This window comes from Cyprinodon tularosa, unplaced genomic scaffold (genome assembly GCF_016077235.1).
Source record: "Cyprinodon tularosa strain WSP-4 unplaced genomic scaffold, ASM1607723v1 ctg116, whole genome shotgun sequence".
Lineage (NCBI taxonomy): Eukaryota > Metazoa > Chordata > Actinopteri > Cyprinodontiformes > Cyprinodontidae > Cyprinodon > Cyprinodon tularosa.
In genome coordinates, this window is record NW_024037959.1 from 854,245 (window position 1) to 870,938 (window position 16,694).

Consider the following 16,694-nt stretch of genomic DNA (forward strand, 5'->3'; position numbering starts at 1 on the left):
TTTCATTTATGAAATAATAAAATTTAGGTACGGTATAAATTCGTTTCTCTTCAACTTCACAACTTTTGTAGGTTTGTCCATCACATAATTTTTCCAACCAAAAAGGCTTTAATTTGGCCACAAAATGTGGACAAATTGCATGATTATTCTTCCTGTTTGTTTTTTTTTTTAGTTAATGTGGAGAGGATGAGAACTAAATGTTTCCAAACTATTAAAAACCCAAAACATAAGATAAATAAATAAAATAATGATCAAAAAACACTTTTAGCAAGGCCTTACTCCTTAATTAGCTTAGAGAGCTTTGACCTGTTCACACACTTCATTAGGGAAGCCAAGGTGTTTCAAGACTATAATGCTAAGCCTCTAAAACAAGCAGCACCTAAAGGCTCATTCTAAAGCCCATCTGAGCTGGCTGAAACAGAAATTGCAATTGCCCTAAAAAAAGGATGAGGCTAAAAAAAAAAAAAAAGATATAGGGTTATCAGTTCTCTATTCTTCAGTTTGTAATACAGGCTGATAAAGAAATTCCATCTAACAAGACTGTTGGAGGCAAAGCTGATTTTTAGAAGACCAAGAAGTAGTTCTGGATAGAAATGCTTTAAAAAATGCAACTAATTAAAGTACTAGCTGAGTAAAAAAGATTTTCAGGAAGATTTAGCAGGCTGTGAAGTCCTGGGGATAGTACTACTAATCAACAGGATATGACCTTTGTGGAGAAAGAAAATAAAAGGAAGTTTTACCACATTATTACAAAAAAGGCCAAATTTGTTGGCACTGCTTTAAATATACTTTTAAAAGAGCCTTTCTTATTGCAGCATCATTATCTCACACAAAGAAAATACAGAATATTAAAATGACCGTATGTTGACAAACTCTAGTTGTTACTTACCTATTACTGAATAAGATTAACTTTAATCTTTTGCCAAAATGACATAAGTGAATCTTCTTCTTTGACAATGTTTAATGTGTGCACACTCTCAGTTGTTCAGACTCTTGGGCTTCCCCTGTAGTCAATGATCTTTGGTTTAACCTACAGGATTTTATATGATTTAGATCTAGAGACGACCAGAGAACAAGGTTAAATTAGTCTCCTTTCAAAACAATAAGGATTCATTTTTAATTTGTGGGTATGATCATCTATTTTTTTTTTCAATGTATACAAATATGCATAGTTCATAATGCTAAGAACTCAGACAAGCCTATTATTGAATTTAATTCAAATGTATTCAGTTTATTTCTATAGCAACAAATCGCATCGCATGTAACCGCAATGCATTTTATAGATACAGTTAACAATATCATAGTCAGATTGGATCAAAGTTTTCTATCTGAGGAAAACCAGCTGATTGCATCGACTCACTGACTAAAGCACCCCCCCCCACACACACACACACACACACACACACACACACACACACACACACACACACACACACACACACACACACACACACACACACACACACACACACACACACCTCCTTTTTAACAGGGAGAGACCTCCAACAGAACAAAGCTAATAGTGAGTGGTCGACTGGAGTTAAGGAGATAGAAGAAGACATACAGACAGCAGCAAATATACAAAAGGCAACTGTCAACCAGCTCCACAGTCAGCCCCATCCAGAAAAGATACTGTACAGTGAGGCAGACAAGCCCCAAACCAGCTCCAAAGTCAGAGGATAAAAGAGAGCACATAGTTAGACATATTAAGAGAAACAGGACTACACTGAAAAACAGGCCAAGCTCCAATATCTATAAACCAAGATGTTGATGTCAGCAGCACAGCTGATATTTCTGTCTAGGATGCTGTCACAGCTAAACAGGAACTAACCAAATGAAGCTATTGTGATGAGAAAAAGCAGACAGATACAAATACTGCAGAATGGGAGAATGGAGATAGAATGAAGCTGAATTATGAAAAGTTTTCCCTATGTCCTCCAGCTTTCTAAGCCTATAACTATAGAGATAGCCCAGGATAACTTGAACCACTCTAACTATATGCTTTATCAAAAATGTAAATTTTAAGCCTACCTTTAAAAGTAGACAGTAGCCTCATTGACTAAAACTGGTAGTTGGTTCCACAGGAGATGACCAGGATAATAAATAGATCTGCTTACCATTATATTTCAGAAATTCATGGAATCATTAGTAAACATGCTGATTGAGAGAAGTGCTCTGTTAGGAACATGCTTTGTTAAGTTACAATGAGATCTCTGATATAACGTGGAGATTTAAAAGGAAGTCAATTAAGAGTAGTTAAAAGCCTTTAGCTGCTAAAAGCTTTTAACTACAGTTTGTGGAGTCCATTATCTGAAATAAATTTTATCCTATAAAAATGAAGTGACTGACTATTCGTCTTCTTTTTCAAAGACTCTGGTCCAAAGACAATAGCATGTATTTTGTCTGCATACGGGAGCAGAAAGTAACGAGTCATCCAGGTTTTCGTGTCTTCCAGACATACTTGTTCTCTTTATAATTGTTTTTTTTCCATCAGGATTTACAGACAGAACAGATCTAGCTATTAGGATAAGGATAACAGTGGAAATTAAGACAGTGGCAGTCTGTGGGAGTGGGGGATCGAACTCACAACCTTAAGATTCAAAGCCCGATGCCCTAACCACTAGGTCGCCACTCCCCGCATTGTTTTAGTGCAATGATGTGCTCTAAAACCAGATTGAAACTCTTCAAAAAGTTAATTATGGTGTGTTTGGCCACATGCTTGTTTGGCAACTATTAAGAATTTTAGATAAGAAAGGAAGATTATTTATAGGTCTATAATTGACCAAGTTATCTGGGTCAAGAGACGGATTCTTACAATTACAACCACCTTAAAAGCCTGAGGTACATATATCTAAAACGGCGGTGGAATTCGAAGGGAATATCATATCACCTTAAATTACACGGTTCGAACTGGATCTAACATACAAGTTGAAGGCTTAGATAAAGTTTTGCCAACTCTAAAGGTTCAACTTGATCATAACAGTGTAAACCTAGTACATATTCTATGGTTACATCAGAAGCTGCCTAAGGTTCCAGAGATATAACAATCATATTTAGATGGGTGTCAATTATCTTTATTTTTAATAGAATCAATCTTATTGAGAAAGATACCCATAAAATCATTACTACTAAAAGCACTGGGATGGACAGGTCAACAGAGCTATGGCTCTTGGGGAGTTTGGGAAATGTATAAAAAAGAAATCTAGGATTATTCTTTAGTTTTTCTTTTTAAAAAGGACTACGTTGTCTAAGACACATTTAATAGTTTTAACTTTTCTCCAATTTGAGTAATTTTAATTTTAATTGGATTTTTATGATTTACTCCTTTGTTCTTTTCTCATTTAGTCGAATTCGGTCATTGGCAAGAAACTGTCTGGTAGAGTAACCCCCAGATTCCACATACTCCGTCAGCGCTCCGCTCCGCTCCGCCCCGCTGACATACGTCGTGCGGAGCGCTTGTCTTTCATGGAAATCAATGAGAGCTGTTCCACATCCACTGCTACTCCTCCGCACGTCTCCGTCCACGTACGTCTTCTCCGTCTGTCACCGACAAATTATGGAGCCGAGCTATTTTTTGCTCCGCTCCGGTCCGGCCAGGTCAAGATCCGCAATTGCAATCACACCAGAAAGGAAAAAGAACATCGACAAATTCCGGTTCGTCAAATTAAAATATAGCAGCAACAGATCGGTGACTAGAAATTATAGCACAATTCTTATATGTTAAAAAAAAAATCTAACGCCGTTTATTTAAATGATTGGATCCAAACTATTGGTTATTCACCAACGAGGAAGCAGATTTCTCATCTCCATCAAAATATTTATTTTATACCGAGGGACTTAAAGTTTAATCATTCAAAAGAAACTTACAAGAATGAAAAGAGATGAGTTTGGGAGTAGAGAACAGGTTAATTTAAAAAAAAGCTGTTTTGAATTATCCCTATCCCCGTTACAAAAATCTACAAATATATATTTATATATTTGGGCAGAAACTGAACATATGCTGGATGATGGTGGGATTTTTTTAATATGTCATATTAAATTAAGCGCTCACAGGGTTCATACAGGAATGAGTGACTCTAATTTAATGCTATTTTAATGCTATTTGAAATGATTTTAATGCCATCAACAAGAACCATGTACACAAGTTATTAGTGTACATGAAATATGAAGGAACTGTAAGCAGAGTTCCATGACTCCTGTATGTATGTAAACACACACACACACACACACACACACATATATACGTATATATATATCCTCTAGCTTTTTCTCCGCCTGGAGCTTCCTTTCCAAACATACGGCTTTATGATCAGTTCCACGCAAATTAATAGCGATATAATATATCAGACGAAATTTTTTTTATAAGCATTTTTTATTAAAGAATTATAAATAGCCTACTTCGATAAACATATTTAAATTATTTTAGTGCCAATTAAGGCCTTGATTTAAAGAAAAAATGAATGAATTGTAATTATTTTTAATGATCCGCGGAAACCCTGGTTCATCTCGCGCATGCCCTCTACGATCTCCCAGGAACTCAGAGCGGAGCGGAGGGGACCACAGCGGCGGCTGTAGGCTTTGCTTTGCGCAGGCGGTCTGGAGCGCAGCGGGGCGGAGCGGAGCGGAGCGCTGACGGAGTATGTGGGATTTCAGGGTAATGAGTGGGTACTGCATCAGGGAAACTCCTTTTGACAGCTGAAGTTTAGGTCAACTTCATTGTTTAGCTACCATGAAAGCATAAAATTGGTTCTTTTACCAGTTCATCCCCAATTCTAATAAGCTGCATTCAAGAGATCAGGCTAGCTATCATGCATCATTTAACCTTAACAAAGACATTCTCAAGCACATATCAAGATACTCATTCGTGAGCCTGGATCGATATTTATTTTTGAATATGTTCATGGTGGAGAATCCTGCTTCACACAAGTAGGTTGAGCCAAACTTACTCAAAATGTGCAGGGTCATCTTTGAGCACACTAGTTCACCGCAGTTCTTCTAGCAGTCCACACTTTCTCTGCTTTGTTTTTCTCGTCCTCTTCTTTCCCAACACCAGGCTTACCACAGGTTTGCCTGCTGTGTCTAAAAGTAGCTCGCAGCAGTGACTCAAACTGACACACCTCATTGGTTAAAGTGTATCATGTGTCACCTGGTCTCGGCGCTCCGGATGGCTTTACCATATTAACAGAAGTGGCACAAGTGAAGTTAGACACTGTCATTGGACAACATGCGATAATTTATAAATGTTTTAAATCATGTTGGGTTCAGGTTAGCCAGCAGGTGGGTCTGGATCCGGTTGGCTAATCCGTGACCTCTGTCCTAGAGCCTGGAATTTAACTTTGACTTGCAGGCAGCTTTGTAACTAAGGTGGTTGCAGAAAAGCATTGTGCTCCAAGTTTTGAACAGTGACTCAGGGAAATGGCATCTGTGATACAACTTAGACATATTCTTTTAATAAAATGGACAAGCATTTTGAAAATTACAACTTTGAGACCCTTTTCCTGGCTCATTGCAAAACTATCAAATTGGTTAATAGAGAATGTGGATCTTTGCATCAGCTCTGCCCATTCTGTATGGTAGCAGGAGTTAGATGTGTTTTCCATGTAGTAATTTTGGATTTTTTTGCTGTAAAAAAAAAAAAAAAAAAAGTTTAAACCAATGAAAATCAAGTTTCCATAACCGACAAAAACAGTTAAACATCTAAAAAGAAATGTGTGATAAACTTCCTATTTGTTATGATGTGCAACAGTTACTCAACCATATATCACTGGTGATATACTGTATAGCCGCGGTTCTCAAAGTGTGTGGCGCGACCCACTGGTGGGGAATTGAGACGTGACAGGTGGGGCGCGCCAAGTTCCGGTGTGTGTGTGTGTGTGTGTGTGACTATAAATGTAGAACGTGTGAGAGCAAACTGTCCTTATAGCTGTATGTTGCCGCTTTTTAGACCAATCAAACCCACAAAGTAATCATTACTAGCCTACATGCAGTCTAATTAAAAGAACATTAGATATGAGAAACATTTCACCTGGAACTGAAGTGCCAAAATAATTATTGACGTGACGTCGGCATATTATTTGTAACGGAATAAACTTTCGCGCCCCAGTGTTGCCAACTCAGCGACTTTGTCGCTATATTTCAGACCCCTCCAGCGACTCTTTTTCAAAAAAGCGACTAGCGACAAATCTAGCGACTTTTGGAGACTCTTACGTGAAAGCACGTATCGTTCCTTTTCTTGTCCTCCAGCGGCAGGTGCTGCCGTGGGGCGCCTCCTCCGTCCCAACCCCGTTCTCCCCCGCTATCGCAGGAGTCCCTCTCAGCGCTGCAGTCAGAGCAGAGACACAGCATGTTTAACTTTAGCGTCCAGACTGCAAATAAAGCGCACATGCGCCGGGATTGACGGCGCAGGTTGATCATAAATAACTGAATTTGAAATATTTTATTAGTTTATTATGCAATGAAAAATAAAGTAAGTCTATTTTTTCCTATTCTGTCTGCAGCACCTGCTGATTTTAGGTCTGCTGAGGAGGACCAGTTTATTGAAATGACGTCTGACTCCACCCTGAAGCTCAGGTTTAATGCTCAGACTAATAGTGAATTCTGGTTAGGAGTGGAGAGGGAGTATCCACTCATCGGGCAGAGAGCTGTGTGCATTCTTCTTCCCTTTGCCACATCATATCTCTGTGAGATGGGCTTTTCAGCTGTTGCTTCAATGAAAACAAAATACAGATCTCAGCTGAACATTGAGCATGACTTGAGAGTGGCAGTATCAAGCCTGCAACCCCGTTTTGAGAAACTGTGCAATGCAAAACAGGCTCATTGCAGCCACTAATGCAGGGATAAATAGAACTGTCTTGCCAGATGGATTTCACTTCTTTTCTTTTATTAACAGATTGCAGAGTGCCACTTTAATTTTTTCTATCTTTGAGCTTGATACAAATTTTGACACAGCTGCATTTTTATTTTCTTTATTTTTTAGCTTGCTGTTATTTGATGTAGATAGTTTGTATTTAGATACTACTTGTTACTTCAGTAAAATTGGAACATTTTAAGATTGTTGCATATTTCATTAGCATTGTGTTGGGGCGATGGGGACAGGCGGGGCTTGAAAATTCCCCCTTGTCCAAAGTGGGGAATGACAGAAAAAGTTTGAGAACCACTGCTGTATAGTATGTACTTGAGTGTGTATGTCTAGCTTTGACCATAGTGTGGACAATGGATAATACATTGTATAAAAGATTATTTCTAAAGTTTAATGAAGTTGTATTATTCCAAACTAGTGCACAAAACTGCTAAATGAATCATCAAAACACCCAATAAATTACTTTAATTCTGATAACTCTAAAATAAGGCGACACAAAGTAGATGCCATATGTATGGAGTCTAATGATGCCATTAATAATGAAAAACCCCTCCACCCCCAAAAAATGAGATATAAAAAGTTATGCCTTGCCTGCTTTTTTAAGCATTTAATCATATAATTTATAAAGTTGTGAACCTGGCTTTTCACTCACGAAAGTTTAACACAAATGGTAAAAATGTTAATGTAATATCTAAGAGGAAAAATGACAAAATTGTATTCTTTTTTTCTATCCTGTGAGAGACTTGACTGCTGCAAGGTGAGATTTTATTTTTTACAAATCAAGGCCAGATCTGCATCCTTCATGCTTGAGCAGCAGACAAGAGGACTGATTGGACTGGGTTGCCCCTGCAATTTACTATGTTCAAGGGGGTCAGCAAGTAAGGAAAACAAGAAGACTTAAATGGGTCTACTACATGAAAAATGGATTCAAATCTCAAATTTTAGAAGAGAAGGCAGAATCTTTTCAGACATTGGATTTATTTTAAATCAGTGTATTTACTTGTTAGTAAAAGCTGTTCACTAGACAAATCATGTAATAAAAAAAAACATTTCACCAAACACAGAAGTAGGTGCACAACTTTGAAATAACAGTGTAAACTAGAAAATTTCTAAAGAAATTTTGAGGGGGGCCACCTACTGCCCGTCTGGGTAACTGGGCCAATACGGCCCTGGCAAGTGACATTGGGGCTCCCCAGACCAACTGCTTACGCCTTTGAGGGCTGCTGAGGGAAGGAAAGAGGGCTAGGTCATGGGCAAAGAGAGCTGTGTGCCACTTGTGCTGAAATCTGGGAAATAGACGTGCACAGCATATGATGCACAAGGGTAATATGGGTTGTCCATATTGAACCGCAGTGGGTAAAGCGCAGTTGGCGGGCTCCGCCCGCCTGCTAGGAGCCCTTGCAGCGATGAAAAAAATCACCAATGGCGGGCTCTGCCCGCCTGCTAAGAGCCATTGCAGTGATGAAATCACCAATGGCGGGCTTCGCCCGCCTTCTAAGAGCCATTGCAGTGATGAAATCACCAATGGCTATGAGCAATATGCCAGAATGTATGAGTGTGTATAAGGAAGAGGCTTTTATTCTGTAGAGTCCCTGTAGTGTTATTTTGAAAGTCTATCATGGATGTGCATCAAAAGATGGGTTATGCCCAGCAGTGATATAGAATCCATTTCCAAATGTTAAATCACTGGTTTTCCATGTTATTAGGTGAATAGCTGCTGTATTACAGAGTAAATGGGAGACTTTTATTGTGAAATTTGCTCTGGGGTGTGTTTTGAAAAGGTCACTAGAGTCTAATAAAAACAACCTGGAAGAGTTTGGGTCATAATGTTGAGCCATTTGCATCAATTATTGCATTAGTATAATCTAGAGGCTTTTATTTTGTAGGGTCCCTGTAGTCTTATTTTGAAAGTCCAACAGAGTTGTGTTTAGAGAAAATGTTCAGACCCAGCAATGATAGTTGATGACTTTCCAATCGTTAAATCACTCTTTTTCCATGTTATTAGGGCAGTAGATGAAGATGAAATGGGAGGCTTTTATTTTGAAATTTGCCTTAGGTTGTGTTTTAAACAGTCTCCTAGAGTCTATTCTCTAAAATGGGGTTGAGTTTGGGTCATAATGTTGAGCCATATAGGGCAATAAATATATGTAAAAAATATAGAGGCTTTTATTTTGTAGGGTCCCTGGAGTCTTATTTTGAAAGTCTATCAGTGTTGAGTGGCAAGGGAAGTGTCATGGACAGCAGTCATATAGTATCCATTTCCCAATGTTAAATCAGTGCTTTCACCCTCCATTAGATTAATATGTGCTGTTTAAAACAGCAGAGGTAAAATCTCTTTGAAGCACGGTTACCTTGACAACGCTTAACGAGCCTGTCAGTGACAGAGAGAAAAGCGCAGCACTATCGTTCCTTAGCTCTCAGGCTTTTTTGAATGGGAGCAACAGCTCCGAACAAACGACTGCTTAGCAAAAACCGTATGAGTTATTCAAAAAATTTCTTCACCGTGAGCGTCAGCAATCCTTCGACTCCAACTATGCCAACTTTGGTGTATGTGTGTCTTTCTGAACAATATTTATGACGAGTTGAAAACACATAATGTCATTCGTTTTTCTCCCCACTGCTGCTCCAAAACCAATGAAAAACGGCTCTGATTTTCATCGACTTTAGGTAGGTCTGGAGGGTTTTTAAGGAAAAGTATTAATCCTACCGTAATTCCGAAGACATTGTGTGAGTCCAGAGGTTTCAGCCTACAAACTGACCAAAAATGGTGACTGTAGCTCCAAATATGTGGCCGTGAGGCAAGAACAAAATCTTTTATCTTAAAAAAACGGCCGCCTCACACTAAGATGTCAGCAGCTGCACACTAGCAGGCTGCTGCAGAAGCTAACTGTCAGCTAGCTTCCAGGTGCTTACCCTCCAAACAAACGACTGCTGAGCAAAAACCGTAAAAGGTATTTGAAAAATTCTTTCAGTGAAAGAAACATCTATCCTTTGTCTCAGACTGGGGTAACCTTCATGTCTGTAGGTCTTTCACAACCCAAAACGAAGCACAAACAAAATGGTGGGTCCCACCTGCTCCTACCATTGGTTTAACTGCAGCAGCTCCTCTCTCATCTTTTTGCTGCTAAAGCACCCCTCCGAACAAACGACTGCTGAGTAAAAACCATAAATGATATCTGAAAAATTCTTTTTATCTAAGCGACAGCTATATCTTGTCTTCAATTGGAGTAACTTTCATGGCTGTAGGTCATCTACAACCTGAATGGGAAGAGAAAGAATAAGAAAAAACGGGTCCTCAGTCCTTAGCTTCTAACTGAGCTAGCTACAGCAGCTCACTGTCACCCAGCTTTCTGGTGCTTAAAATGTCCTCCGAACAAACGACTGCTGAGCAAAAACCGTATGAGTTATTCAAAAGATTCTTTCACCGTGACCGTCAGCCATCCTTCGACTCCAACTATGCCAACTTTGGTGTATGTGTGTCTTTCAGAAAAATATTTATGACGAGTTGAAAACACATAATGTCATTCGTTTTTCTCCCCACTGCTGCTCCAAAACCAATGAAAAACGGCTCTGATTTTGATCGATTTTAGGTCGGTCTGGAGGGTTTTTAAGGAAAAGTATTAATCCTACCGTAATTCCGAAGACATTGTGTGGGTCCAGAGATTTCAGTCTACAAACTGACCAAAAATGGTGACTCTAGCTATAAATATGTGGCCGTGAGGGCGAGTTTAAAATGTTTTTTGGTCTTAAAAAAACGGCTGCCTCACACTCTAGCTTTTCAGTCTCTCCACTCTAGAAGGGTGGATTTTGCTAAAACTTTGTGGCGCTTGAGGTCTGATTATACAAAAACCGTAGCAGTTATCAACATGCCGTCTTCAGTTTTAAATAGACGAAGGATTTATCTACAAACTGAGCTTTAAACTGTTTTTCTACATGAATGTATGCCGACACAGTGAAGTGCTGTTTTTTATGCTTTTTTTTCCCTCTCCCCATTCATTTCCTATGGGATTTTTTTTGCGACGTTTTCGCTAATAATTCGCGAACCTTCGGACTAATGAGAAAGTTTTATACAAGCACGCATCGCACCATTGGTCCCGACGCGTGTGCCAACTTTGGGCCCGATCCGCCAAACCGTGCGGGACTAGTTAGGTGCCGAAGTTTTGGTGGCGAGGAGAACTATAAGCTAGTATAATACGCGGAATAAATATGTGAGATAGTAGTAGGTGGGCCATGCCTTCGGCATGTGGCCCCCCTAATTATATATACAGCCTTACAAATTTTGTATATATTTTTATCAAGAGGTTGCACCTCAAGTTTGGAACCATCAGGAAGTCTCTCATAATAATTTAGCTGACGTTTTGACAGCTCTTCATTGCAGAATTTGTAGATAGCCTCTAAACCGGTTGGTTTTCTTTCACCAACAGCTTTCAGGCATTACCCATGAGGTGTTGATACTGTGGAGTTTGGGTTTTGATAATACGATTCTAGAGGCTTGATGTCAAACAGCTTTTATCCATTCAAAATCCAGTTTTGAAATTATTTATAATCATGGAGCCAGCTGTATCCCAGTAACAAACCAATTACAACCTTCAGATTACGGTAAAAAAAATATTGTTCACAACTCTACATAGCAGAACTGGTCTTCATTTAAAGAGGTTGGTCGAGAATAACAAGGAACCATCAAGGCTTCAACCAGTCAAAGCTAGAAGATGCTACAACATCAACAGCTACAACAAACAATGCTACAAACCACAGGCCTTCAGGAAAACTGTTTAATGGTAAGGAATAAAGACTGGGCTATTCTACCAAAAACAAAAGAATGTTTTAGTCTGTCTTTCGAAAAATAACATTTTAGTAATAATGATGATAGGGGTGGCAGCATCATGCTGAGGGTCTCCTTAGCTCTCATTGGTTCTGAGCCATTGTGTGCAAGTGGAAAGAAAGAAGACACCAACAAGCAATGTGACTGTGACTGGCTGGATGTGCTCTCTTCATCCTCTGACATGGGAGTTGGCTCGGAGCTCGTCTGCCTGGCTGTGTTTTTCCTGGTCCGGGCCGCCTTTTTACATCTCTGCTTCTGTCTCCTTGAACCCCAGTCGGCCTCGGCAGATGGCCGCTCACACCAAGTCTGGTTCTGCTCGAGGTTTCTTCCTTATAAAAGAGAGTTTTTTTCCTCTCCACTGTCGCTACAAGCATGTTTAATGTGAGGGATTGCATTCCAGTCAATGAATCGATGCAATCAACTGATTTTCCATAGATAGAAAACTTTGAACCAATTTGACTGTTTGATCTGGTGAACTGTAAAGTGCCTTGAGATGACGTGCTGTGAATTGGTTCTATATAAATAAATTGAATGTTTCCTTTAAGCTGTGCTCTTGCTCAATGCTTTATGCAACACATACAATAAAATCCGATATAACATGTAAATAAATTTGTCAAATAAAATTGTATCATTTTGAATCCATATATCATTCGTTTTAAACTTAAAACCAACAAATAAAAAAAATAAAACCCAACAATGGAAATGCGAGAAACAACTCGGCCCAATGTACAATCTGTCGTGCACCCCTCCCCGATTTGATAATGTAGTCTGTAACTAGGATAATTAGAATGTTGCAGCAACACAGATTAAGATTTGGATACCCACCATTATATAACCTATCCAACAATGCCAATTCTTTAACACATTGTGTCATATGAAATAAATAGGATTGATGGTGACCTGTACATTCTTTAACCTCACCTCAAATCTCAGAAAGTAAAAAGCCTTCAAAGAGATTATCTCCAACTTTATGCATTTCCGGCTTCAAAGCCTAGACTGGGTCTAATGGTTTAAAACTCCAATTCATGAGGGCTATTGTCCTGTAACTTTTAGATATCGCTCTGCTTTGAAAAACCAAAGTCAAATATGAGCTCAATAGCAGAGACAGCAAGTATTGAAGTAACTCACAGTTCTGGTAAATCTGTTAATAATACCTTGAATTAATTGATTTTACATTCATCACAGATGAATGGAGAGGACATGCTTAGATGCAATCACCCACATTTTACCCATCAAGCACTGTGCTGTGAAGCCGCCGCAGTTTTCCCGACATTGGATGCAGACGGGAGTAAGTCTAACAAATCTACTGGAGTGCATTGCACACAGACCAACACCCATCGCATCTACACAGGTGTAGCCTATTCAGAGAATGACCTAAACCTGAATGAAAACTCATTGGTTATGCCAAAAAAAAAGGGTTTAAAAAAAAAAATTTGCTCAACTGTTTAGTAAAAACAATTGACAACCTTGTGCTATACTTTTGAAGTGTGAGGACAAAGAGTGTACTGCTCTTTTAAAAGCAAACTAATAAGAGTTCCAGCATGCATACATCTGACCTGCACTGAATATTTACCCAGAATACCAAGAATGTGTACCTTTTCAACAAAGCCAGTTTCAACATCAGGAGTTTATCACAGATTAATGCCAGAAAGGACTAAGGAAGAGGCTCAAAGTAAAAAAACAATTCTTAGGTTACTTATCAGAGAAGAAAGTAGACAGACGGGTAGAAAGCAAAAAGCTTGACTGAGAAGATGGGATTCAGACTCAATTCTCTTTGTTTTGATGTTAAAAGCTAAACTATCAGAGCTCATCCTGAGTACAGAAGTAAAAAATAAAGATAAACCTCTTATTAGGAGAACATTTAACTTTTATTTTATACACCAACATATTTTATATAATACACAGCAGCAGAATATGTTACATTAATTTCCATCTTATCAGTCATAAAAACAATATTAATACAAAAGCAATTAACACAACATTTGATTACCCTTGCCAAAACTTGAAATATTTAAAAAATTGCAAATCAAACAGTGAATAATCATTGCAACAACAAAATGATTGAGTTTAAAGAAAAAAAACAGAGTGCAAGAGCCATGTGACATTATGACAACAATATAAAAAGGGAAAACTTTAAGACATTGTTTTTACTTTCATTCAGTAGAAAATTCCTCCTTTGCAGTGTCTGGTTAGAATGCCCTTTTTGCCACTGCTCCCAGTAAGTGAGAGTTTTCAAGCTTAGCTGTTCATTACAGACCGTTCAGTCCTTGATCAGACATTTGACAAGTGATTAATCAGGCAGGTGGCCTCTGCAGTGCAACTGAAAGTTAATTTCCACACTTCTGAGTGTGGAGATGAATTGAACGGATGTTCTAATGGGGTAACTGGCGTCTTCACGCTTTCAGGGTGACCCCTGGCCTTTGTTTTTGCAACAACAACATCCAGCCTGACAAATCCACTGCCGTCTTCATCGTGCACCAGTATACAGCGCACATCTGAGCACCGACAAAGAGCTAAAATGTCAAACTGAGGAAACTTTGCTTTTGGGAACACAACATCCTCTCTTGCCAGACCAAGATGGGTATCTGTGAGAAAGAACTGGGCCAGCTGTTCACTATGCACTTGGCAGCTCATGTGCACAGACACACTTGTGTACATTAATAGCTTCAACTCTCCAAGACTGACTCCCTCTTCATCTATATTACAATAGATAAGATAAAGCAGATCAGTGAGACTCTTCTGAAATCGACAGCAAAGCTTTAAACCAGAGTTCAGCTGCAGGTCAGGTGCATAGAAATCACAGGCTAGGGATAACTTCATCAAGTTTTCATTCAGCGGACGGTACTGATATATTCTGCTGTCCCCACAACAGAGAGCATTCAGTATGGCCCAGCAGAGCTCTTTGGTTTGCTTCTGGCTGTGGGCATAAACACCCAGGATGCTTTCCTCTGTTGTGCCCATTAAACGTAAACTTTGGCCAGCAAAGCCCATCCGTATATCCCTCAGCTGCAACAAAGGGAGGTGATGGAACAAGACCATGGCCCCAGAGCTGGCAGTCAGCGTGTAGAGACCCATTTTTGTCAGAATCAGGAGGCCGGGCTGGGGATCAGGTTCACTACTTTTGGCTATGTTCAACCAGTGGAGTGCTATGATCTTCTGGGAGGGAAGTTCTAAACGAGAGACTGATTGTAAAACACCTGTCAGATCTCTTAGTGATAGAGTCTGTAGCTTTAGAAGTGGATTAGGAAATTTGATCAATGTTTGAATGTAGATGTCGACAGTTTCTGCTTGATCTACAGCTTCAGGTGTTGGGATAACCTCAGTCTCGCAGCCTTTGCTGTAAGGCACAGGTAGTGTTTGTTTAGGCAACAAAGGCTCTAGAATAACTTTGTCTTGTTTTATTTGAATATTATTCTCGACTTGCTTTTTCGGCGAATCCAAATCCAGCTTGCTGAAATCCTCTGAGATTTGAAGCCCATCTACCATTTTTTCAGTCACGGTTTGTTGTAGCATCAGGGGTGAGAGTTGTGAGGGCTTGTTGAGATTATTGCAGTCCTGAATCATAAGAGCTGCCTCTTTGGACTGAAGGTGATGAGTTATATTCATTTGGATGTGCTGTATGATAGGTAGAGCTTTCACAACAGAGAAAATTGGACTCTTACTGATGAGAGAAAAAGCAAAGCTCCCTTCAACCTTGGAGAGGATGTAGCTGTCCCTCACTATAGATAGAATGCGACTGGACAAGCAGACAACAGGTTGTAATTTTGCAGTTGTCAACTTGTGCACAATTGCAGGAGACCTCCTAAGGAGTTGCCGTGCACCGAGAACAAAACAGGAAACTTTGCCAAACAAAGAGCCTAACATTGATTTTTTACCTGCATTTTCTGCAGTTCCTTTAATTTCCCCCAAACTTTCACTTTCATCCATCCCACTGCTACTGTACTGGTCCTGGAAAGCTGTATCTTTGGGTGGACAGCAGGCCACCTGACTGCTAAGTGATTTTCTGTTGGCCTGAGAATAAGTGTTGGTCTGTGGGAGGACCGACAAGAAACTACTTCCTCCACTTTTCTGCAGGAGGGACATAATGCCTAATGAGGTCCCACCAGAGAAGGGTCTCCCCTTATAGCATTCTGCGTCGACACCTTGGATCTCATTAGCATTCCCTTCTGGCTTCATGCCACATCTATCACCAGGGCCCAGGACACATGTCTGTTGGAGGCTGCCATCCCCTGACGAAACATCCCCCCTCTCAGAACTTGCTACACCAGCTCCACTCTGAGCTGTCCTCTGCAGACTTTCAGACACAAGCCCTGGCCCTGATTTATGACACGAGTCCCTCTCCTGTTCCTGGCCATCCCAGATGCTTCCTTGACCCTGAAGTGCATCTGTGCCCAACTGGAAACGTGTTTGAGGGACAGGATCTCTTTTAGGAATGGCCTAGTTTATGTGGTGTAGGTGGATGAGAAAAGGAGAGAAAAAGAAGGGAAATTTAAACTTTTAAAATGCCAAAAAAACAAAACAAATCATGATTTATCCAGGTTATTACAATTTTCTGGTACAGCTGAGAAGGAACCAATTTAATTCAGTTCACTTTAGGGGCTAACCTTTATTTATGCATTCAATTACATTTGAATGCACAAAGACAAAATGAGGGGAAATGAAGTGAGGAATTACACGCTACATTTATGAAAACAAAGTGCAATCAATGTGCTGTACTTTCACAAAGTATCATTTAAACCCCTGAAAAAAAAAATATGGAGGGGTTTGAATATATACATAATAAACATGCATAACAGGCAATGGAGGAGAACATTTCATGGCTCATAAATCTCTCTGGACAAAACTGGACGTGAGCTAGCTGTTGAAATTGCTCAGTAAATGCAGACACTTTTAAATCCAATTCCGATGTTCTTAACTACATGTTTTCCAAAATAGATTTCTCAAGGCTTGATAAATCAGTAAAAGCAGTAAAGTGATGATTTCACAGTTCTTTCAACTAGTTTATGTTAAGAA

General features: G+C 39.5%; 1 protein-coding gene across 1 annotated transcript in view; it reads right to left on the reverse strand.

The window, feature by feature from the left end:
- Positions 1 to 13,630: 13,630 nt before the first annotated feature.
- The window catches only part of kif16bb (kinesin family member 16Bb), a 31,600-nt gene continuing 28,536 nt past the window's right edge, over positions 13,631 to 16,694 (reverse strand). The window contains exon 19 of the mRNA XM_038306631.1: positions 13,631 to 16,118. Coding sequence (XP_038162559.1) covers positions 13,953 to 16,118 — 2,166 coding nt within the window. The 3' untranslated portion in view covers positions 13,631 to 13,952. The remainder of the gene's footprint in view (positions 16,119 to 16,694) is intronic.